This window comes from Onychostruthus taczanowskii, unplaced genomic scaffold (assembly GCF_017590055.1).
Source record: "Onychostruthus taczanowskii isolate IOZ18803 unplaced genomic scaffold, ASM1759005v1 scaffold12, whole genome shotgun sequence".
NCBI lineage: Eukaryota > Metazoa > Chordata > Aves > Passeriformes > Passeridae > Onychostruthus > Onychostruthus taczanowskii.
Genome location: NW_024498351.1, coordinates 6207056 through 6231495, shown reverse-complemented (window position 1 = coordinate 6231495; position 24440 = coordinate 6207056). Strand labels below are relative to the sequence as shown.

The 24440-nt window shown below is 35.9% G+C and overlaps 1 protein-coding gene across 2 annotated transcripts in view; it reads left to right on the top strand.

The window, feature by feature from the left end:
* PDGFC (platelet derived growth factor C) overlaps positions 1–24440 on the top strand; it is a 119956-nt gene that overhangs the window by 77088 nt on the left and 18428 nt on the right. For both annotated transcript variants that reach the window (XM_041427931.1, XM_041427932.1), the window contains one exon: positions 10311–10491. In XM_041427931.1, the coding sequence (XP_041283865.1) occupies positions 10311–10491 (181 nt within the window). The remainder of the gene's footprint in view (positions 1–10310; positions 10492–24440) is intronic.

Sequence of the window (24440 nt, the reverse complement as noted above, 5' to 3'; positions counted from 1 at the left end):
TTTTGTTTTTGGATTTTGGTGGTTTGGTTTATTAGGATTTTTTTAAGAAATATCTTCCTTTTGGATATTTTGTGATTCCAGATAAAACATTCCACATAATTCAAACATTAACTCGTCTTTCAGCTGGTCCCATCCTTTTGGTTTAGCTGCTGTCCTCTGTTCCCAGTGTGGCAGTGGTGTGTATCCTTTCTTTTGGGTTCTCTACTGCTTATTAAAATCTGCTTAATACCATTCTCATGATAAGAGATTTATAAGTGTGACAAAGCAGGTATCACAGGCAATAAAAATGCTAAAAACAAATCAGGAAAGCAAAGCTCAGTGTGGTTGTAACTGAGGCTACTCTGTAACACACATTTCCGAGGCTTCAAGAAGAGTAAACTCTTCTTTTGTACAGAAAGCTCTTAAAGCTGCAAAACTGCATTCTCTAAGCAAATCAGAGTGAAACACAAGAAAGGAAGAGTGAAGGAGATGCTTCTCTGGGTGGGATGGGAGGACAGCAGAGCGCAGGTGATGTGATCAGAAGGGCACTCTGCACAAACCTAGAGACCACCTTCTCACCTACCCACTTTTCCCTCAATTTCTGTAAATGCAGCATTCATTTTTAGTATCCACTGTTGCTAGAGGACACTATAATAGATATTATTTTGGAAGTAATTGATGCCTGTTTTCACAGCCTGCATGAGTGTGTTGGAAAATGATTGCTGATGAGTGGGCAGTTGACATAATCCCTTACTCCTTTTTCACACCACAGTCACTGACTTAAAAAAAATTTAGGCTTCTTAAAATTTCTTCCTAGTCCTCTCAATCTCAAGCAAGCTGTTTGAATAAAGTAAACTGTGTCCCCACTATCAAAATATTTTTGTAAACGGTCCTAATGCTAATTTATTGCTTCTGAAATTGTTTTATGTTACCATAGTTGGCAGTGTTTCTAATGGTGGAGACCAAAGTTATTTTCTTCGAATGTGAATTTGGAACTGATGGGTCTTGCTTCTTTCTAAGGTGTTCTGGCAGCAGTTGTAGTTGATGGAGTTCTTCTGCTCTCACCCTACCACTTATTATAACAGAGAAGTAAATCTCTACTTTCAGGGGCAGAAAAACATACTGTGAGCCACCACCACCTGAGCTCAGGGACACAGACAGACTCTGTAGCCACCTGTAGTTTCTGGTAAGGCTCAGTTTAGCTCCTGATGACAAGATTCTGCAAGCTGCAGAGTCAGGACCAACAAAGTAATCTAAAGTTACCCCATGTGTCTAAATATGTAAGTATAAGTATAGCATACAGTCCCTTCTTGATGTTTCCTGATTACTGGAAGTCCAGGTACAGTTACGATGTTAGACTCACCATCAGGTATATAAGCAGGATTAAACAGGAATAGCAGACATTCCAGCTGTCCTGTTCCTAGATGGACAGTGTGTTTTTTCACCTGTTGTGCAGCTTTTCCTTTTACCTTTTTTTCTCCACTTACCATCTTCCTAAATGCTGTCCTTGCTTCTTTAAGTGTATCATCAGCATTTTAACAAAGTATGTTTCTCACATGCAATTGTAGTCAGACAGCATTAGCAGCAAATATTTTCAGTCAGACAAGTTAGTAACAATCCAGTCTTGCACTCAATGCTGGTCCATTAGGATAAAGTAGAAGTAAAATGTAATGCAATTTACATCAATCTGGTCATCAGGATATCTGAGAAGATGCATGTGCATCAGAAAAAGAAAGAAAGATGTATTATTGTAAAAAATATTAGGTGGTCATGTGGGAGCATCAGAGGGGTTTTATAAGGTAAATTATTAGATCATCTCATTTTCTGAAAGTAGCATGTGAAGAGGGAGACCAGCACTGTGGCACCAGTTATTAAGACATACCTCTTCAGACTAACCTTTGATACTGTGGCTGGACTGAAAATAGACTTGCATAATTTTATGACCATCAATTTATAACTAGTAAAACTGAAGTGAGAGGAAACTTTTTATGCTCCTTGGGTAAAAAGTGATCTTCTGGGATTGAGAATACATTTTTTTATGGCTCATGCAGACTGGTCTGTTACATTACAGGGTTTTTTCACCTTTTGTTTGATTAGCAATTACTTGTCTGTCCTGAAGCAGAATATCAGACTGTGACAACTGCTCTGTCCTGGATTGGCAAATCCTGTGTTCAGGTGTAGCTGCAAGAGGCCATATGTTATTGTGAGCTAAAGAAAATAAAGGTGTTTTCATTTAAATGAACATAGATAGAGCCCCAGCCTCCCCTGAAGCAGGCAGGAGGAGGGGAAGGGAAGATGAGGAGCTTATCCAGGCATGTCATGGTGTTCTAATTTCAGAGGGTGCTTTAGGGGAAGGGAAGCACTGCCCTGGCAGAATCTTTGCATTGATAAAAATGCCCCTTATGCTCCTTATGTTTTTTTTCACCAAAACCTCTACTTTTGAATATTGCTTAGCCGTAGTTTGCGCATCACTGTCTGGAGCCATTGCTGCATTCTAGGATTTATGCCCTGGAATATCTTGGAAAGTGCATAAAGAAGAAATTACTCTTTGGGATACTAGAATAAATGTTTATAATGCTGCTTGAAAAACAATGGTAAAATATGTGTTTGTGGATTCACAGAAGCTGGAACAGATGCACTGACCACTGTGAACAGTGTGAACAGAGGAAGAAATTTTATGGAAATAGTGCTTTACAACCTTGCCTGTAAATGTGAACTCTAAGGTCCATTAGATTTTTTGGTTTTCTACAAAACGTCGATCTGTACAGTAGGAACGTGTGATTTATTATGATTGCTGTAATTCCCAAGATAAAGCATACCAGACTGTACAGAGGAGTCCTGGGAAAAATTTGGTAAGGCATTTAGTTCTCCAAAATCTGGAATGTGTAGTACTGTATAGTGCAGGATACTTACTAAGATGATTCACTCTGTGAGGAGAGACAGCAGCTGCATCTTTATGAAAGAAAAAGTGCTTTGGAGATGGTAGTGTCCAGTACAGCAGAACCCTGAAACTTTGGTGTTCATTTCCACACAATGTTTTACTGTAACATAATAATAATAATAATACTACAGGTAATGCCTTGCACAGCAGAAGACAAAGCCAATAATAGAAGTGCTGCTGTGCAAGAGTAAGAATACTTTGTCCAATTACCATTTTTTCTTGTGTGTGTTATTATTTAGTTTATAACTGGTGCAGAATACTAAGGAGGTCCAGTGAATAGTACAAAATAGACAGTTAGAGGTGAAATGGCACAGGAAAGGGTTTCTTGTAAATGTTACCCATTTTTAGTCCTTGAAAAATAACCTTCCCAAGTAACTTCTAATTTTGTGGAAAATCTGTTTTATTTACTGTATTTTATAAGACTACAGGAGAATGTGTAGTCAGATAGGAGAAAAGTAAGTGTAGCATATTAACTGTGAGTGTTGGTAATCCTTGGAATCTTCATCTACACAGAACTTAATTCTTTGTATTTAAAGATAAAGGCCAAAGTAAGTGCATGGACTGAAGCATCATTTGCAGGCTTATTTGTGTGTGTACATTTTTTCCAAGCTCACCCTTTTTCCCAAATTCTTCTTTGATATATAGTAATAGTGATGGTATGAAATGTCATGCACTTTCTTGGTTTCTATGTCTGTTGTACTCATAAAAGGCCATTTTTGTACCAAATTTAATCTGTGTTTTAAAAGAGCTAAACATATTTCTGACTGGCATTGGGAATACTGTCATTCTGTAATACAATGAAGATAAGTAGCTTCTAAGAAATTTGACAATCTATGTTTTAAAAGAAAGAGTTTGGGAAAACATCTTCTTTCCTTACCTCCAACTCTGACCTGCAGGATTATACTGTCTCTATCGATAAGATTCTTATTCAAGTGCTTGAAATGCTGTATGAATAGAAGTTGTATGGCTATAAATTAGTTTGTAGTAGAGGCTGAATTCTGTCGTTCTGTATTCCTGTAATTCCTTGTTTATGTGCTTAATCTGTATCAGTACTTTAATATATGCTTAAATAGTTGAAAGCTTGCTGGTTGAACATAGAATTGTTTTTGTTTCAGAGCCTGAAGTACATTTACTGATGCATCTAGTTTGAAATGTCTCATTCTTGTCCCTTTGTCCCCACAAGGTGGATGTCACCTTCAGAGGCTATGGGATATTCATGTGCTTATGGATGAGAAACATAAGTGTTTATCAGTGCACTTAGATATCAGTCATGAGGATTTATTTCCTAGATAAAGTTGTGTGCCAACTGTCTAGTCATCAGGGAAATGTTTTCAGCAATACACAGTTTATTAATTAGCACTGAAGTAAACTTTTGATAAAAATGGGAGTTTTGAGGAAAAGAGACACATTTCTTTGAACTTCTTATTTTTGCATGCAGTGCCAAAATGCATTCACCAAGGGACAAAAGCTGCTTTGCAAAATGTGTATTTCTCACCTTCACATGGAACTGGTCCACAGAAAATGGAAAATATATTTTCTGGTAGAGTGGAGTGTGGTAATGCAGCAATTAATTTCTCCAAATCAAACAATCAGTGCATCCTTTTAATAAAAAAAGTTTGAATGTTTGAAGAGTAGAAATTGGGGTTTGAACTCTGTCTTGTTTTTCCTTTCACTTGTAATGTGGTTAAGTGTATATTTATGATCGAAATGGCTTGCAGTGAGTGAAATCTAAGGATTAAACTTTTTTTTCCCATGTATTCTAAATAACAAGGTAGAAATACAGAGAGAGCTGTGTGGTTGTGTTAGAAGCCCCAGGCTGTTATTAATCAGTGTGAGAAAAGATTAAACAGGGAGAACCATGGCAACCGTGTAACATTTGTGAATGAATCTGTGTTTCCATAAGGCAGTTCCTAATGTGTAGTACTGCATATTCTAAAATAGATGTATTCAAAGTAGGTTGGCGCAGAAATTACAATCCATATTTGGGGAATGGCAGTTAGAAATGTTCTCTGTTTATACCTTGAGTATCTTTATTTCATGGAAAATGTAGACACGCCAGGATACTTGGGGGTTTTATGCTCATTCGTTGGCTGCAAGTGATGTCTACTGCTAGAAGTGATATTTGTATATAATTAAACATAATTTTTCTGAGTACAAAAACTGACCTCATCAGTTATTTATTTGGATTATATCTGGGTTTGTTGTTTCTTTCCAGTGACTGTTATAACACAGTGTGTATAAGATCAGCAAATACAGAAACTACTATGGAAATTTATTTCTCAGCAAATCACTGGTGTTCCATCATCTTTTCTCTGTTTACATGTTAAAACATCAAGCATGATGATTTCATGACAGAAATGATAGGACATAGGCCTTTTCTCAATTGTTGGATGATCTGTAATGATATCCAAGGGAGTTTCCTCTTGCAGGAGAAGACACTGCCAAGTCCTGCTAACGAGGGTGAGTCTTAGGGGTAAATCACCCATGTTGTGAGCCTCAGGAAACGCAGTCAAATGACTCTGGGTAACTTTGTTTGGAAATTCGTATTGGAAAAACAAAATCCAGAGGAAATATTTTAAATAATTAAAATTTTGCAATGGTTAGTTTTTGAAAATGTTTTGTTCCAGTATCCTGACTTTAGTGTCACTCAAAGTAGCGCCAGTTAAATATTTCTGGTGATGTTAAGCAGAATAATCTTTACGGAATTTTTTCCCTGTATGGAATTTTCTGGTGCTGTCACAGAGCCACCATTTAAGTCAAGGTGCAATCTCCCTTCTGTCCCTCCAGGAAATCTGCTTTCTGAGTTCTTTTCTCTGCTGCCTGTCTGGCAAGTGGCATTATTCATAGGTAACTTAAAGTGATGTGCTGAATGGGGGACTGGACTGAACAGGCCAGTCTGACATTAATATGGATATTTCTGTCTGGCAGCAAATGCACAAGAATATGGTGTAAATTAATGCATTTGAAAGGCAATGGAATTAAATAGCTTCTCTGAAGCTTGCAAAGTTGGGCAATAGGTGGTTGAGCTGCCTGACCTGGTCACATTGTAAAGTAAAAAAATAATACCTGAGTTAAAATTTCATTTTATATAAGCTGAAAATTACTGCACAGGTACCTGCAGTTTCATGATTACCAATGACTTAAATTTTGTGTCATTTTGATTTTCATCTCATGTGATGTATCTTTTGGGTCTGTGCTTTTGTCTTTGAGGAAAAATTAATTTTGTCTCAGTGAGAGGGGTAGTATTGGTATTGAAAAAAGAAAATTCTCCACCTGTTGAGTGAATGATGGAGTATGCTTTTCTTTTTACAACTGTATTGCTATGTCTGTAGGCTTGTTCCTTAGCTGGAATATTTTTTTTTCTGTAATCCAGCATGCCACTCTGTCCTTTTCTCCCTTCTTGAGATCCTCCTATTTTCCCTCTGTCCTTTATCATAAACTCTGCATTCCTCTTGTCCTATCACACATCTTTGCTGTATATTGGCCTGCAGGGAATAACAAAGCTGCTATTAGGTACCATGGATTTGAGTGCCTCTGTCATGCTTCAGTGTCCCATTTTCCACTTGGATAAATGTGAATCTGCCAAGCTTTGAAAAAAATGTTGTTAGCTAAATGTTTGGCCTTGGTTTCCTCTATAGGCAAATATATTTATTTTACAAAGAGCAATATTATTTTTTACAGATGTGATTTGAAAGTGATCTAAGAAGTGAAGACTACCTAAGGTATCACCGGTACCTCACACTTCTGTCTATACAAAGGAATAGTTATGTCAAATTATGGAAACCAAGATTTTGTGTCATAGGAAATATAAATATTGCCATAGCAGAAACTGAAATTTTTTCAAATAGAGCTGAAAGAGGGAAGTGAAGTTTTCTTTGGAATGATGGTGTTAAAATTCTTATTAGTAAAATATCAAAGTTATATTTGCATGACGACAGTTTTTAGTAATTTCCAGTGTTTCCAAAATAGAAGCTGCCCAAACCATTTCAGTGCTATTTTACAACTGTTTGTCTGGTGAACTGCCAGATGTTTTGGGTCTGCAGGTGGGTGTGCTATGCCAACACCAGGAAAACCTCAGAATTCTATGTGCTTTAAAACAAGTTGGAATAGAAATATTACATTGCCCCACAAAATGCCATAAAAAATTCACTAGGGATTGTTAACACTTCTTATTTCTTAACTAAAGAAAAGGAAACTTGTTTTTGTCAAAAGGGGAAGCAAGAATAAATTTCACCTGTCACAAACTGTGTTAAAGGGCTTTTCTAGAGTTTTCTCTAGCATGCATCTGTATGCAGATGTAAAGGTCCAACGCCACTGATATGACAAACGGTTTTACCTGGTGGATTTTTGCTTCTTATATTTTTTTGATATATTTGTGGAATTCTGGAGGCAGAGAGAAGCCATAGAAAGGTCACAAAACTTCAAGCCAAGATAAACAGCCTGTCAGAATATGTTTAGGAAATGACAGTATAAACCACAGAAAAACATAAAGAAAGGAGAGGAAAACATATACCCTTGGAAAATACATTTCCTGGTTGGAAAGCTGTTGAAGCTTTGAGCTGCTTATGTTACTTCCTTGCTCCTTTCCAGTAAATTGTCTTTGCTCAGGTTGTTACTTCAATCCATGTTCCCAGGCACCCAGGCCTTAGGGGAGGGGATTAGATCTTCTGCAACAGGTATAACAGAAGGCATTGTGGGCATCATGCCTAAAGGCCAGAGCATCTGTAGTCCCCAGAAAGGAGATTAGACTGCCTTTTGGCATAAATTTTACTTGGTTGTATTAAAAAAAAAATATTACAGATACAGCACCAGAGCATTTCTTTAGTCATTTTCAAAGAGGCTTGTGTTTTCTCCTTTGCACACTGCAAAGAAAAGAAGGCTTCTGCATTGGTAAGTTCAACATGCATTTTAACATTTGCTTACTCCATTGCAATTGTAAAATGGCATTTCAGCTCTTGGTTATTTATCCTAGATCTCTTGTGTTTCAAGTACAAGCTTCTCTTGATGGGGAAATAGTTTTCCATGGTGGTGCTGTTGTCCCTGCTGATGCTTAGCCCTGTGACATCAGCTGCAAAATTACGTAGCACATTAATGTAAATGCTAAAGCATCTGAACAGCTTTGTTTTGTTATTTTTACAAAAAGTTCAGACATCAGTCCAGATGTATGATGAGAGGAATTTTAGTCTCACAGAAGGCTTTTTGGCAGGCTCTTGTAGCACATTTAACCTAGATAACTGACAGGAATAGTTATTGGCTAAAAATGTCATTATCCAAGCTGAATTTTATTTGGTTTTTCAGGATACTTATTTCCCTCAAGTTTACCTCTCTACTAATGGCATTAATTAGCTTTATTTTGAAGGGTCTAGGATTTAAACTGTGGAATTTGAGCTTCTCTTTTACTTCAGGTGTACCAGAAGACCAAAGAGTGCAATAAAAAGCACTGCAAGTTAGGTAGAGGCACTAAGCCCCCTGACTCCCCTCAACATCTTAAACCTAAGTCAATAAATGTAAATATTAGCTTATTTCACTCTTTAAAAATCAGAAAGGTAGGTAATTATTTCATATTCTTAACTGAAAAATAAAAAAGTTGTCTTTAGAAATTTCAAAAGCTGATCTTGAAAAGAAAAAATGCTCAGTGCTCCAAATAAATTTGATAAATGTGTTGAGCCCTGAGGCCTTAGTACAATTAATGTACACATTGCCTTTGTAATAAGTTGTATACTTGATCATAAAGTAAAAACACTGGTGGATCTGTTAAAGGAATTAGTTTGTGTTTGGGGGAAGAAAGATAATGATAAAGTAATTAGTATCATAAGTTCAACAAAGATTTAAAACTGTGGTACATGGCAGTAATGGATTTTGAACACAGTTAATGAGCATATTCATTGCATTCATTTTTAATTAAGTGGAAAAAATAGTGGTCCTTTAAATGGAGATAATAAATGTGCGAGTCAGTCTTGCACAAACATGCACCACAAGAATTTATTGCCTGCTGTCTAACTAGGGAACTGGGAATCATTATAAAGATTAGATTTACTGAAAAAAAATCCAGAAAAAGCTTTAGTAGAAAATGTTTATGAGGTAATAATTTTCACATTAAATATAGTTTGGCATATTTGGTAGAGTGTGTTTGTGTGCATTTTTTTAAAATATGAGCCTTTGCTATCATCAGAGGTAGGACTGTTTGTACTCTTGAAAAGGACTCTGCTATTTACGAATTTAGATTTATGTGAGATGTATTTAATATATGACTGCACATGCAAGAGGACATAAAAATATCAGAAACCTCAAAACTTTCTCAGAGGTTTGTTATGCTCATGCTTAGGATACAAATTGTGGTTTAAAAGTAAAAACTTGCCTGGGGAAGCTGGAACTGAAAACAGCCGAGTGCTTGCCCTGGTTTTACCAGCACACATTCACCTTCCCAAACCACCGGGCTGTGCTGCCACTGGGGGATTCAAGCTGGAGCAGGGAAAATGCAGCTGAAATGCTCAGTGTTTATTCTGTCAGTGGGCGGCTGGGGAACTGACATGAAGCAGGTTAAAGCACTGAAACCAGATGTACCTTCTAGAGCAGTGGCTTTCCATGTTTTTATGACTTGGGAACCCACTAAATGTTTCCAGTGAAAACGAGGACCTTTGTATGGCATACTGAAGCTTATTGATGATTGATTGGCATGTCTGAGTTACCTTCCATGGATCTGCTTGAAGTTGTTCACTGATCCCCAGGGATACCCAGACCACATGTTAAAAGCAATGAAACTAAATCAGACTCAATATGTTTTATTCTCTCAACGTTGCCTACCCATATGTTTCTTGTCAATATTTCCACAATACCAGGTTCTTTCTCACATGAAGTGGGGTCTAAGTCTTTGCTCAACAAATGTCTTCTTGGGATATGCATCAACTCCTTCCAGGTTTCTCTAAGCCTTAATTTAACATTTAGGAAGTTATTCACCTCTGATATTCCAGGAAAGCAGGTTTTCAGTACCAAAAAACCCCTGAACTTTCCCTGGTGGCATGCAGTGTGCTGCTGGTGACACTGCAGCACGAATTACTGTGCCACTCAGGCAATTATAGCCTTTTTTTTCTCTGATTTTATTCTGCCCTGTCACACATGTGGTCATTGCTCTCTGTACAAGAAGCAAAACCATACACTTGGGTCTCTTCAAAATGCTAACTCTGCTTTTATTTTCTTAACCTCACTGTATGATTTTATTATGTATGTAAGTCAGTAGCAACTTGGGAGCTAAGTTCAAAATAGCTGGCTTTGGCTGCATAATTTTAGCCCTTAAACAAATAAAAAATTGCAGAGTCAGTTTATTGGTTACATTAGGAAGTTTATAGAATTTTTGTCAGTAAATAAACATTTTATTTTCTTTTCTGTTCAGGTATGACTTTGTAGAAGTTGAAGAGCCTAGTGATGGCACCGTTTTAGGTCGCTGGTGTGGTTCCAGTACTGTGCCAAGCAGACAAATCTCCAAAGGAAACCAGATCAGAATAAGATTTGTGTCTGATGAATATTTCCCTTCTGAACCTGGGTTCTGCATCCATTATACGCTTCTTATGCCAGTAAGTAATATGTTTCCGATTGAAACATTTCAGGATACAAAATCTTTGAAGTGGTGGCTCAAAAGAATATTTTAATAGGGTAAGATTAATTACTGTTTATTTCTTAATAATAATAACAGTGTGCAGTCTGTCTTCCTGAATTGTACGTTTTGTTTCTGTTTTTAGCTGAGTGTTCCTGTGGTTCTTTTTGGATGGCTTTGGACTAGGAAGTTGTGGGCTCGGTTGTTTGTGTGGAAAATTCAGTAAAATGTTTACATTCCTAATAATGTACTGTGGAAAACAAAAAAGAATTCCAGCTTTAGGAAGAAGACAGATCAATTTATGAATCACCAGTGTGATGTTGAAAGAGGATTGGGAAGTTACAAAAAGGAAACTGAGGAGATTAATGTTTTTCTTAGTCAGATGCTATTAGACATACTCAACCAGATGATTATACCTAGTTCCCAAACAGAAGAGTTCTTATGATTCTGGGTAGTTTTATTATAGAGGCAAAGCAGACAACCCATAATACTCATTTTTCACTGCATTTTCCTTACTTTATCTGTACTTTAGGCTCCTCTTGAATGTTGCTTAAAGCTTGTAAGTCACAGATATTAAACTAGTCATTGTCTAAAATGTGACTAATTTCAATCTCAACAGTTTTCTCTTACTATTTTCATTAACTGAAAGACCTGTGGTAGCAAAAAAATGTTTACAGAATTTTAAGGGTGAGATAATGTTCTGAAACATTAAAATAGAGGAAAACAGGAGCTTTTTCTTTAATAGGTATTCCATATTTAAAGAGAGTAAGGACTATTTTTTGTTAATGCCTCATAATTCACTTTCAGTCTCCTAAGTAGTCTCATGGTCTGTGGTATTTGGTTGGTGGAAAATATCTCCAAGCCCAAAAAAAAAAAAAAAAAATATTGATCAAAAGAATCCATGTTGTAACCCCACTGAAATGTGCTTCACTCAGAATGCACTTGGCTGGCTTTATTTTTCTGCTATTTTTGCTCCTTCTCCCTATTGGCAAAATTTAAGTTATTGAGAAGAATATATTTACCATGCTGATGATGGTGTCAGCGTAGTGTAGTGGGGCTGAGATGTTTGTGCATGTGTATATATATATATATATATATTTGTGTTGTTTTCCTAGAAATATTTTTAGCTACTTTTGCCTAAGGAAGAACTACTTCTTCTAAAGGAACTAAATGTTTGATCTGCATATTTGACTCTTTCATGAGTTAGAATAACTTTTGTTAGTAGAATGTTATATCTCAATAGTGGTAAACTTTAAAATTAAATAAAATGTCAGTCTCCAAACTTGAAATAAGGCCAGGTTTAAACATTAGTACACCTGAGGGCAGAATGTAATAAGTGTGTTTACTTTTAGAAAATGGTAAAAGAAAATCAACAAATACATCTATTTGTGGGGCTGGTGCCAAATTCCGTTGTCACAGCTCTAGTATTACACCCTACCTGCTATGTTTGCATCTAACTTATGTGTGATCCCATTTCTGTGGAACTGATTAAACAAAGGCACCTGAAAATAGGAGTATACGTATAATTATTTTTGTGTCATGCTGTAAAAATGGACTGAGTTTGTTCCTTCATATTTGATGGGGAAGACAGTTAGAAAATTTAAATTACTCACAAAACAATGGTTTAGTGTTCAAACTAGTCACACCTAACACATGCAAGGAACAAGAGCAGCTCACTTGCTGTCATAAGAATTTGGAATGAGTCCCAAAATGTGCAGTAGAATAACTTCTTATCAGTTAATTTCTAAATCTGCCACTAAAGGAGCTGTGATCTTTTTCAACAAAAAACATTGGTTTTTGCAGAATGCAAAATACAATTACACATTTCAGACATGCAGAATACAATTACACATTTCAGACAGCAGATTGTAAATTAAATGGATATTGTTTACTTCCAAGATTAAACCACCTTCTTGTACCTAAAGCAATTGAAAACCAATGCCAAAAAAAAGTAGCTTGCTTTTATAAAGTTATCCAGCTTTTCAAGGGAAAATAAAATTTACAGCCCCCCTTCCACATCCCCACAAAAAAAGAGGTGAGCTATAGATATTAGCTTAAATTTTAAATAATTCTTGCAAAATCATAACTGATTCGCTAAGAGATTCAGTTCAATGAATTGATCCTAAACAGTTAATTTTTTTTGCTCAATTTTTTTTTCACAAGTAGTGGGGAGGGGGAGATGCCTGGTAGACTAGAAGTGAGAGATTGTTTGGGGAGAAATGAAGCAAAACTGAAATAAAACAGTGCAAGCTTGTTTCTGTATTTGAAGGCCACACACAGTGAGGGGCACTGGACACATTTTCAGGTCTTTTAAAGAGTAAGAGGAGTGACTTTGTTTAGATCTGCTGTAATTTACCGTGTGTATATATATATATATGTGTGTGTGTGTATATATATATACACAGTTTTTGTTTGTTTTTTTTTTTACTTTGTATATTTCAAACCAACTTCTCACATGATAAGTTGTAGGAGAATGGCTATTGATCTGATTACTTTATTTCTAGGATTTAGTCACTCTAAAGGAGGGACTCACAGCCATTCCAATGTCAGTGAATCCAACATCATTCTCTGAAAGGTTTGATGTGGGATTGGAAGACACTGCTTAAAAGCAGTGCATATACTATATGCAAGCAGAATGTTCCCAAAAAAAAACACAGTCCTTGTCTTCATATTCTAACTAATTAGATCTTAATAATTTGAATTTCTTCCATTTTAAGTTGAGTACCCTGGAACTTTCTGTAATTCTGGTCTTACTCCCACTTTCTTTCCTCTATTTTATAGTTATAAGTCAATTTGTCTGCGATACCGTGAAATGGAAGCAAGTGTTGAAAAAGCTTATTCCTATTAAGCAAACATAATTTGTGTTATTTCAAAATTATTATGCTCCTTTCAGCACAGCTGTTATTCTCAGTCACTCTTTCATGCTCTGCCCTGTCACTTACTCTGTGCTTACTGGTGAGCTGCTTTATTCAGTAAGGGCTGCCTAGAGATGGTTCTCAGTTTTGACCAGCTATCCATTTATCAAACGTCATGATTTTGGCAGCACTGTGCCACCAAAACCCTCCTAGAACTTTATTGCAAAAACAATCCATATTTCATTTCTTTTCCTCTTCTTCTCGCTTGCCCCGTATAGTGGCCACATGAAATTGAGGAAAATCTTAAAAACTCTTATAATATACATTTGAGCCTCAGTCTTCCTAGTGACTTTTTTAGTTTAAACTATGTCAGTTACAAGTTTGGCAGAGAAAAGTTGATGTAATAAAGTCCATTGTTAGTTGGGGAGCGGGTGAATGGGATACTTGATGCCTGAGGTGTCATTAAGGAATGCATGACTGATTGCCAAAGTAGTTATTAATTATTCAGGGCACTCAGAACAAAGCAGCTCCAGTTAAAGCTGAAGCTGGGGGTGACTGTATTCCCCTTCTTTTTTGGCATATGGTAGCATGTCATTTGTCATCAAAGATCATGCCAAAGATCTTTGAAAAGAACAGACTTAACCCTCTTTTATGCAAGCAAAGATGAAACTCCAAGAAGCTGTCTAAAGCCTGACCTGATTTAAAAGTGACTTTGGGTGCTTTGGGATTTTGGTGCAGTACCTGTTTGGCTATGTGGGTGTCAATCCAAGAGAGTGGTCTGGTTTGCTTTGCTTTTCTTTTTTTCCCCTTTTGATGCAGGTATTTTGTTAGTATTGCTCTTGCTTTTAGCAGTAATGAAAGTTAAAAAGATACTCTTTTTAGAACTATGTAATAACACTTCCTTTATTTCATCTGAGTTGGCCAAGCTTTGCTCTTCAAAGATTGAGCATATTACGTTTTTTTTTTGTGGAACCTTTTTAATTCAGCTTGTTGATTGAAACAGGCAAATAAAATTAAAATACTAATAGAAAAAGTGCATAAAACTAGAACAGAGGGGAAAGCTCATACCCTGATTACACTTCCTTTCACAAGTCTCCAGATTTCACAGCAATCAGGTGTGTTTCTCACGTGTTTGTGCTGAAGCCCAAGAGATGCTTAACTGTGCCTACAGTAAATGCAAATCCATCCAGAACCATCATAAAGAGCATTATTGATCTTCTAAACAAGGTTTTTTCCTGCACTCTCTTTAGAAGTGGTCAAAAGATTTTAGAAACAAAATTATTTCAGGATTGTTTAAGCCAAGATGGTAGGAAGAAGAGTTGGGGAGTGGATGAGTGTTGTGTAGCAGTTTGCAATACTACATGAAGTGAAAAAGAGCTGTGAAAACCCTTCATGTGGTGGGAAGGACTCTAAAACAAAACCTCAGTGTTCAGAGTTTCCACTGATTAGGTACAGTGAAACCTTAGTCTAGATAATTGAACAGGCTTCTAAAGATGCTCCAGTGTGCAAATTCCATGTATTAATTTTCTTTTGTGTGCAAAAATTCATTGTAAATCAAAGACGTTTTGGAACAAATTCTTTCTTGGAGATTCTGCTTTGCATTAAAGTTTTGCTTAATGTCTTAGATGAGACAATTTCTTAGATGAGACATTAAATATTACCCCAAAATACAAAAAAAAAAAAAAAAAAAAGAGTACAAACTGAGAGTGGCTATTATCCATGGGACAAAAATGAGTGGTGGGGAAAAAAAAAAAAAAACTTTGAGGCAACAGAACCTCTGAAGTATACTTTCTAATTAAATCATAATGCCTTTTTTTCCTGTGGCCATATCTCATTCTGTCCCATGGACATCTTAAAAAGTTTAAAGATCTGTGTGTGTGAAGCACTTGCAGAGACACTGGAGAGGTTAGACTAGAGAGGGTTAGACAGGAATCTAGCAAGATTATGGACCTGCACAGTAGTCCATAGAAGTGTATCCTTGACCTTCACAACCTGAGGTGTCAGTGAGGATTTTCTGAGACTCTAAAAGGAAGAGTGATATTTTGAACCATTTTGGTATTGTCACTTAGTTCTTGAAAGGAATGAGTATAATTTTCTGATAGCAAGTTTTGTACTTTGAAGGACAAGGTTCCTTTCCCTTTGGTCAAAATCTGAATGCAGTTTCTCATGTAGTACATATACTATAAACCATTTGATTCATATTTTTTGTTAGTCTTGCAGTGGCTGAGGCGGAAAAGAATCACAAATTGTTTCATTGTGGAAAAAAAAGTAATTTAATTTCCTTGGATTAAACTTTTTTACAAATTTATCATATATTTGACTAAAATTCAAGTTCATTGATTTGGGAAGTTTATTGAATATCACATCTTGTATCAATAAGGCAAGAGATGAAAAATCAGCTAATTTTATTTCTAAATAACTAGCAGTAATTTCAAAATTAAATGCAATTGCATTACCACAAATGTCATGCTTTGGTATTTTTTTCTTTACAAAAAATTCTGTACAAATTCTCTTCCTGAAAAATTCAAGAGTGTTCAGCAAATATCAAAGCATGTTTTTAATGGAACATCAATATAAGTCTTAAAGCTCTTTAATTTTTGAGTTTGGGGGCATTTTTTGAAAGAAAGTATTAAGGGGCAGTCTCAAAAAGTGACATGGAAAAGAGCTCGTGAAAGCTACTCTCCTTCCAGAGTATTATGTCCAAGTTAGATCAGTCTCTGTCAACTTGTTTCAAGCAGAAATTACCATAAACAGGAGATGGGGTGATACATCTTTCAAGGATAAGCAGGCAACATTTATTGCTCCTTGTCCCAAATAATGTCTTTGATCACACATTAACACTCTCCTCCCAGATGAAAGCAGACCACAGAATATTCAGTGGAAACAATTAAATACCCTAAAAAGTGGAAAAGTTTAGAAAATGTGTTGGAAAATATTTCAAATACATTGGACAATTTCTTTTCTCCATTCTCTGTAAATTACCCAAAGGCTTTTATTAAATTGCCATTTAGTAATGGATATTTATATTGTCAGGGACTCTTTTTTAGTATTTGAAAACTCTATTAGTGTCTCATAGCATTTCAGCAGATAAGTTTATGTATGCATATTTAACTTGGAAATGAGGTTTACATGGTCTATCATTTACTTGTTTGTAGTGTTCTAGTGTAAATTTTAATGTTGTGTGCTCTGCTGTTTTCAAAAAATTTAGAAGTTTTATATGAGGGTCCTCAAACAAAAAAAAAAAAAAAAAAAAAACTTCACTCAAGGCTGTGACTTAAGAGCAATCTGTATATATATAAAAATGTCACTCTTCAGCTGTAAACTCTGTAAACTCAGTGCTATCATGTAATTGGAGCTTTGGGTGCTACTTCAACAGAAATATTTCACAATGATGTTCAAATGTTCCTTTAGTCTTGCAAGATAATTCTGTAGTCATGGTTCAAGTTTATTTGTTCAATCTAATTGATCATATCTATCCTAAAGAATGCAGTGTCTCAATGGTTTTAATTTTTAATTTAATCCTTTCCTAAATATTTTATGAGCTAGTTTTCACTTTATATGTTTGGTTTAAAAAACCAAAACCATCCTCCCTCCAAAAAACCCTGAACAAAAAAAGGCAACAAAATGTCCACACACAAAAAAACCCACAAAAAAACCCAAACAAAAATCACAAAGAATTCCCAACACTGCCTTCCTCTTCCCCAAAGTTTTTTTAGCAATCCATATTTTTTCTACTTTAAGTACTACAGAATCGTCTAGTTGACTATCCCTTCTCCAATTTTCAGGATCAACATTTTTGAGAAAGCATGCTGATGGCTTCTCTACAAATTCCAAAGCAAAGTGATTCTATGCCACTCTGAAAGTAATCCCCTGTGTAACTGGCACAGTCCTGATTTTTTTTTTTTTTCTTTCAAATCACACTGAGACCTTGTGTCTGACATGGTTGCTAACTGAAAGAAAGGTAAGCAAATGTACATTTGATACTAGGTTTCAGGCACCACCATAGTTTTCAGTTATGCCATTTAGGTGCATTCCTGTTCTGTCCCTATTCATTGTTAGTGTCTTAGTCATGCCACAATCCTATCCATTGCCTCACCCCAGCAAAACAGGCAGTAACTAATTAGAGCGGTGTGTACTGTGCTAAATTTTCTTACTATGAATCTGTTAGGAAAAGGCAAAAGCAGAAATTAAATTAAAGAAGTTGGGATAGAAGAGTGCAACTTCTCAATTTATTTTATTTCATTTTCACACGCTAGAGCTCTGAAGGGGGCAGCCCTAGACATTTGAGATAAACTCAGCTGTGGAGCAGCTTCTGTAGATGGCTTACAGCACAATCTAGCTCCACACTTGGTAGAGGCACCACTTTAAATTCTGGAGAAAATTTTTTGACAGAGTAATAACACTGTATAGTAGCTTCAGGGTAAGAGTTTGCTTGTGGGAAGATTAATGTGGAATATTGGTAGTGGTGTTAAGACAAATCCTTTTCTTTCTAAAAAGGAGTAGTTAATAAGCACTATGGGAATACCAAAATTTGCACCTGTCTTGTCTTTGCAGTACCTGGCCTCTGGTGTTACAAATGGGGATTATGAGCTGTCATTTGTTAGCTTCTATAAGTGCTCAAAACCTTTTTAATGATGATGATGAAAGGTTTGGCTGAAGAAGCCAGGATTGTTGTTGAAAAGCTTTCAGTTTTGTTTTCATGGGAAAGTCTAGGAAATCACAAAGCTATCACATCTGTTCTTGTAATTATCTCAGGCTAGGGGAGTAGACAAGGAATTCAGGAAGGCTGTGTCCATGTTTGCTCCTAGCTGGCTGATGTTGTTGAAGAGCTGTAATTGTTTAAAAACAAAACAAAATTTAAAGAACTTAGCTTTCGGAAATGGAAGGCAGTTTGTTTGACCAAAGAATTTCCAGAGGCTTGACTATTAATTTCACTCTGCTTTTGAGCTGAGCAATAAATCACAGGAAAAAAAAAAAAGAAAAAGTAAAGGTCATTTACAAGGAGAAATAGAATGCTGGGCTTCATATTGAAGGGTGTGTTTTAATGCATGAAAGACCAGGTTGAAATGCACTTGAAAGGTGGAGGTGTAAAAGCAGCTGACACAGCCTTTCCAAGAAATTCTGCATGTAGTCCTACAGGCACTGTGGAGGTTGGTGGATCCCAATAGCCTTTCCCTTTCAGCTGCAAAAGAGTTTCTTGGGGGAACTCTCTAATAACTCCACCCTGACATCCCTTACATCACTTCTTGGTCTCATCTGAGTGTTTTAGGAGGATAGGGGGGTTTCAGTGCAGTACTGATAATTAAATTAAGATGGTGATTTATTGTTCAGAATCTAGCTCTGGTGTCTTTTGGTAGCACTTAGCTTCAGTTTGTCAGTACGCATCTCTTATTCTAAATATTCATATTCTTCTAATAGTATGACAAGCACCTTTTAGAAATCATGACCATCTTTAAAAAGACAGATGCAGTACTAAGGAGATTTTGTTGGAAATCAGTATCTTCATATTTTAGTGAATGGTTGACATAGTAAATGCAATTCCTGAATTTGAATTTTCAAGTGTTTTATTTTCACTCATTTTCTTACTGTGCCTGCATGTGAGTGTTTAAAAGGCCACTGTCTTTGAAGCTTGAAAACCCCTAAGATTTAAAATATATTTGAAAACAAATTTTTGCTAACTGTGCTACTAACCCTGAACTTCCCTGCTGACTGACAGAACCAAAGGACTAAGTAGCCAAGGAGAGTAAAATGACGTAGTTGAGCCAGATTATCAAACCCTCTCAGTCATCATCTGTATTTCTTGAGGTGTCATCATCTATATTTTTTATTAAAAATAATTTTTAACTTTCTAACTGGAAGGACAGTTAGCCACATACATGTAAGCTTTTAATATATAAGCTGTTAATAGGGTTGCCCTTGCTTATCTTCTAAAATCATTCTGATCTGCTGAACTCTTCTGATTTGTGTGTGCGTATTTGTCTTTGGGCTTTCAATGTGACGTGTTCTGGGTAATCAAAAGTTAATAATAAAATACTTCCTGCTCTTAACTCATCTGTGTAATGCCTTTTTGGCTTGGAATGCTTGTCTTAGTTGAACTAAGTTCTGTCATTGATCTCCTCCTGTTTGCACTCTGTCAATATATATATCTTAAAATACTGTATTTACTTTATTTAATTGCGTTTCTGCTTAATAAAGTCATAGGCACCTTTAATGTAGAAAAAAAAATCCTTTTCAGTTTGGTGCCTAAAACAGCAGTGTATTTCTGATGCAAAATTAATGTGGAATTAAGGTTCATAAGAGTGTTTTGGAGCTGTTTGCTGGTGTAAAAACTTCAGAATATAGCTCAGCTTTTCACCAAAAATCAAAGATAAATGGTCAGGTTAACAGTACGAAGACAACTAAAAATTTTCACTAAGTTTTTCAATTCTCTAAATTGGAATCTTTTGCTGTTAAAGAGAAAAAAGGAAAAGAGACTTGCTGTTAAAGAGGAAAAAAATCTTAAAATTTCCATTTTAAAGTTTGATATTTCATCACCTGAAATCACAAAGGAGTATGGAAAATCAATGTATTAAAAGGTATCAAAGTGTGAACAAGACCAACTTTTCTGTGCAGGCCATTTCAAATAAATTGTGATTTAATAACACCATTACTTTCACAATTTTTCTCTAAATTTGATTCCCTAATAAATTATGAGAGTGCAATTACTTTTGAAAGACTTCTCCATTGTCCTTGGTTAAATACTTACAAAAGGTAATCTAATCGAGCAATTAGAGAATCCCCCAAGAGAGCTAGGAAGCAACTCATCTTGCATGGGATACAGCATGGGAATTTTTCAGTTTAGATCTTTCTTACCCTGCGCTGACTTTGTCGTGCACAGTGTTCTGTTGCAGTTGCAGTCTGCCATGGGCCATGGCTTCTTGCATAGTGGCAATTTCCACTATTTTTCTTTCTGCAGGAAAAGGATGGCAGTTTTTTGCTGCCAAGTATTGAGGTTCAGAGGAGAAAGTGAAAACAGTAGTCAAGTTACCTAAGGGGTGATAACTGGCAATTGCTGTAGTGCCAAATTGTCATGGTTAGGTTATCTTGTTTACAAATAAAAATGCAAATGGTATTCCTGTGGGCTTTATTGTTTAAATAATTGTTATTATTATTTAAATAATTGTATTTAAAAGGTTTTTTTACAATGCGCCAACTTGAATTAATTATTCCATGCAATTTTAATGTTATTTCTATTCATATACAAGACTACTGAAATTTCAATAAGAGTCATATACTTTCCAATTTATAGGCTTGACATCTTTGGAAGTTTTGATTCTAGTTTTTTTGTCACTTACAGTGTGGCTGGTGGCAGATTTTTAAACATGGAGTTCCCGTTGCCTTCAACAGGAGCTATTAGGTATTGTGAGTCTGAAAAACAATGACCACACCATCACAGTAATGGTCACATGATTCAATCCTAAATAGATTTTGGTGGGGTTTTTTATTTAAAAAAAATTAATTAATTGATTGACAAATAACTGTTTCCCTATACGTATTTATTACACTGAGAATAATGTTCTGCCCAGCATCTATGTATTCCTCTAATCTCCTAATTAAGTGAATTATACACCATGGACCAAATTTAGTAATGAAGTAAAGATTACTCGGACGAATTAAACTTTGATGCTAATCAGGTTAAAATGTATTGATGATCCCATTCTGAGATTACAGTCAGTGGCTGTCCCAAAAAATTGGTTTAATTTTCTGTGGGAGAAGTTGAGTTGTAGGAGATAAAAAAGAAGAGAGTTGTCAATGTTTTAGTTGCTTACTAAGGCATCCTAGTTTCTCAGAATTCTCTTTGACAACATAATAGTTGCTAAGGTAACCCATATCTAATACTAGTATATTGTTTGAGAAGAGAATATAACCTGAATTGTTAAATAGCAAAATGTCCTGTTCTGATTTCTTAACTGAAATATAGCCTTACAATGGGAATTTATGCTCACCTAAATTCAGGCAATTTACATTAAGTTTATGCTGCTGTACTTGAAATGACAATTTGTCTTCCCTCCCATTCCCCAAGTGAGCGCTCAGGCATGCTAATTCAAATCATTGTTTGTCCACTGGGACTGCACAGATAATCTGAAAGATGCAAAGTAACTTCAAATTAAATAGCAAATAATGAAAGAAGGCTAAGAACATGGTAATACTATCTTCTTGGCAATTAGAACGTATAAACATTTACAAAAACAGAAAATATTTTCTCCAAATACAAGACTGAGTCTTCCTTCAGCAAAACATGGTGGTCACCACAGTCACTTTAGTCAACTTGTTTAATGTTGCTTCATAAGTGTAATTCATGCAGAACATCTCAATTATGTTTCATTTTTGGTATTGATAACATTCAGAATGTGTTTTTATCCTTATTTAAACAAACATAGTCTCATGGGGCTTCACTGTGTAGGGCAGGTGGGAGAAATCCCACCAGAATTAGCCATGCAGATCTCTTCAATGAGTGTTCTTGATTGGTGTATTCCTTGCAAAATCACTTCCCTCCCCCCTGACTCCCTCATTTTTTTTTGCACTTTTCTTGCAGTGTCCATCATGCCCTGGAAATCCATACCACGATATAAATTCAGTGATCATTGCTTGTAAATAATACCTTTTTAATATCATCTTAAGTTATCTTCTTATTTGGCTTGTTTCTGAGATGATGCTTTGTTGGGGATGCAAAAGAGCATTTTCACTGATATGGCTGTAAAGTAGATTTTCTGTCTTTGTCAAAAGATAAACTTGTGGTTAGCCAGTATCTTTCAGTCCAATAGGCTAAAGCAAAAAATCACTTTGTTTTCTCTGTGTTGAACCCCACAATTTCTGCAGTTCACAGAAAGTCGTGTTTCTTATGAGCTGGAAAATTCAGGTGCAACCTGTGCCTCACACTTTGGCTTTTACTTAAACTGATAATAAGCCCTACATCTAACCACTTCCTAGATTACATTGAATAGCAGCTTGTGAAACCACAATTAACTAAAGTTTAGAAAACCACAGTTTTTGATGTCTTGTGTTCTGTAGTTAGCTCCATATATTCTTCACTAAATCATTAGAAACTGACAGTATTGTTAAATCAGTGAATGGAAAAATAAGACACACAGGGATATTTTAAGCATATATAGAAGCAGAAAAGTATGTTTCAGTGCAAAAATATTAATTTTTCAAATGGGTATTAAAAAGGGTACATGAGGGGAATAGAATCAAAGGTGCCTCTTTAAAAGGCTTTGCAACTCTTTCAAAATTATGCTTTTGAAATACAAAACTGAGGAAAACCTTCACCTCTTTCCAAAGTGACAGTAAGGTACAGCAGATAGCAGCAGTTTGTAAATGGGTTATGACTGGTGTTAGTGTGCAGCACTTCCTTTCCTGTGCAGGTGTTGTGACTTGGTAGCTTTCCAGCACAGTGAACGTGCAAACCCAGGGTAGTGTGACAGGAGGAAACCAGATGAAGGTCTGTGCACGTGGGGACATCCCTTTGAGTCAGTGTCACTGCTGTGAACAGCCTGCTGGCAGCACTGGGGCCACAATCAATGCCTGAATAGACTTGTTTAAAATGCCTCAAGGAATATTAATGGCCTGGCTGAGGACATAAAGCAGCATAATTTGCTATAATTTCTGTTAAAAAGAGTACCCATAGCATGCCCAAAGGACTATAATCATCCATCCATCCATCCATCCATCCATCCATCCATCCATCCATCCATCCATCCATCCATCCATCATCAAGATCAAGATACATGATCTAGTTGACCATCAGATCAGTTAGAGAGAATTTGGTCACATCTGTGGACAGTGACATTGTTACAGCTGAAGATATCAGTCCTAATGGAAGACAGCTGATTAACTAGCAGTCCTCAGGAGAATGGGATTTTCTCTCCAAAATATTGGGTTTGTTAATAACATGGGTTTATTACTTGGCAGATGCCATATTTCCTTCTTTTCTTTTTTTGTCCAGGAAATGGCTAAAAAGGAATTGCATGTACAAAGGAAAATGTATATTTATTCATTATAATAAAAGTAATTAGATTGTTTCAAAGATTTATTTAAATTTTAATAACACCAAGAATCAGGCTGAGGCAGTTGTTTATAGTGGTACCTTAAAATTCAACCTAATTCTATTTTAATGGATTTTTTCATGCTGTAAGCAGTACCAAATTTCATGGGAGACTATTAGAAATAGAATGAAGCAGTCTGCTTTCAAACCATCTTTGAAGGATCAATTTTAAACAGCTTTGAAAAAGTAGAGCATGGCAGAAATGCATCTACTTTTATTTTATAGCTGATACTAAAACCATCTTCTCAAGTGTGTTATATTACATACTATTTTGAGGTTTCAAAGAAATTGTAAATGATACTGCCAAAGGAACTTCTGCTACTCCCAAGGAACCAACTTTTAATAAAAAGCCTGTGACTCCTTAATTCACTTCAAGAGATAGTACCTAAATTAAAGTCCAAAATTGAAGTAGTTTCATTCTCATTTTAGTTAAGGGCTTGTGGTTTGACATTGAGCTAAAAAAAAAAAAAAGTATTTTTCTACCATGTATTCTATATTTAGGTATACTGGCATCCAGTTATTTATTTTTATATGTACCATTAATTTTCTAAATCCAAAGAGTTAAAATGTACAAATGGACAAAGAGTAACTGAGGGAAAAAAGTGTTTGCCTATGTATTCAGAAGAGCTTCTGGCATAGTTAGTCAAAACAGATTTTAAAATTATTTAGAATTAATTAGTTTTTAAGATTCAGCATGTCCCTCAGCATAATTTCACGGATCTTGTAGACGGATCAAGGTCACCAGGTAGATGCTTTGCAATACAATCACAGGGATGCAAGGCTGGAAGGGAACACAGTAGGACTGGCTCTTTTCTGAGCAATTGTCCTGCTCTAAGGGGGAGCAGACACACTAAGCTCATTCTTGCTAGATTCTTGCTAGTGCTGTTCCTGAAATCCAGGGATGAAGATTTCAGAGATTCCCCATGTCATCTGTTGCACACTTTTACATTGTATAATACTTTTTTCAAACACTTAACATAAATAATTCTT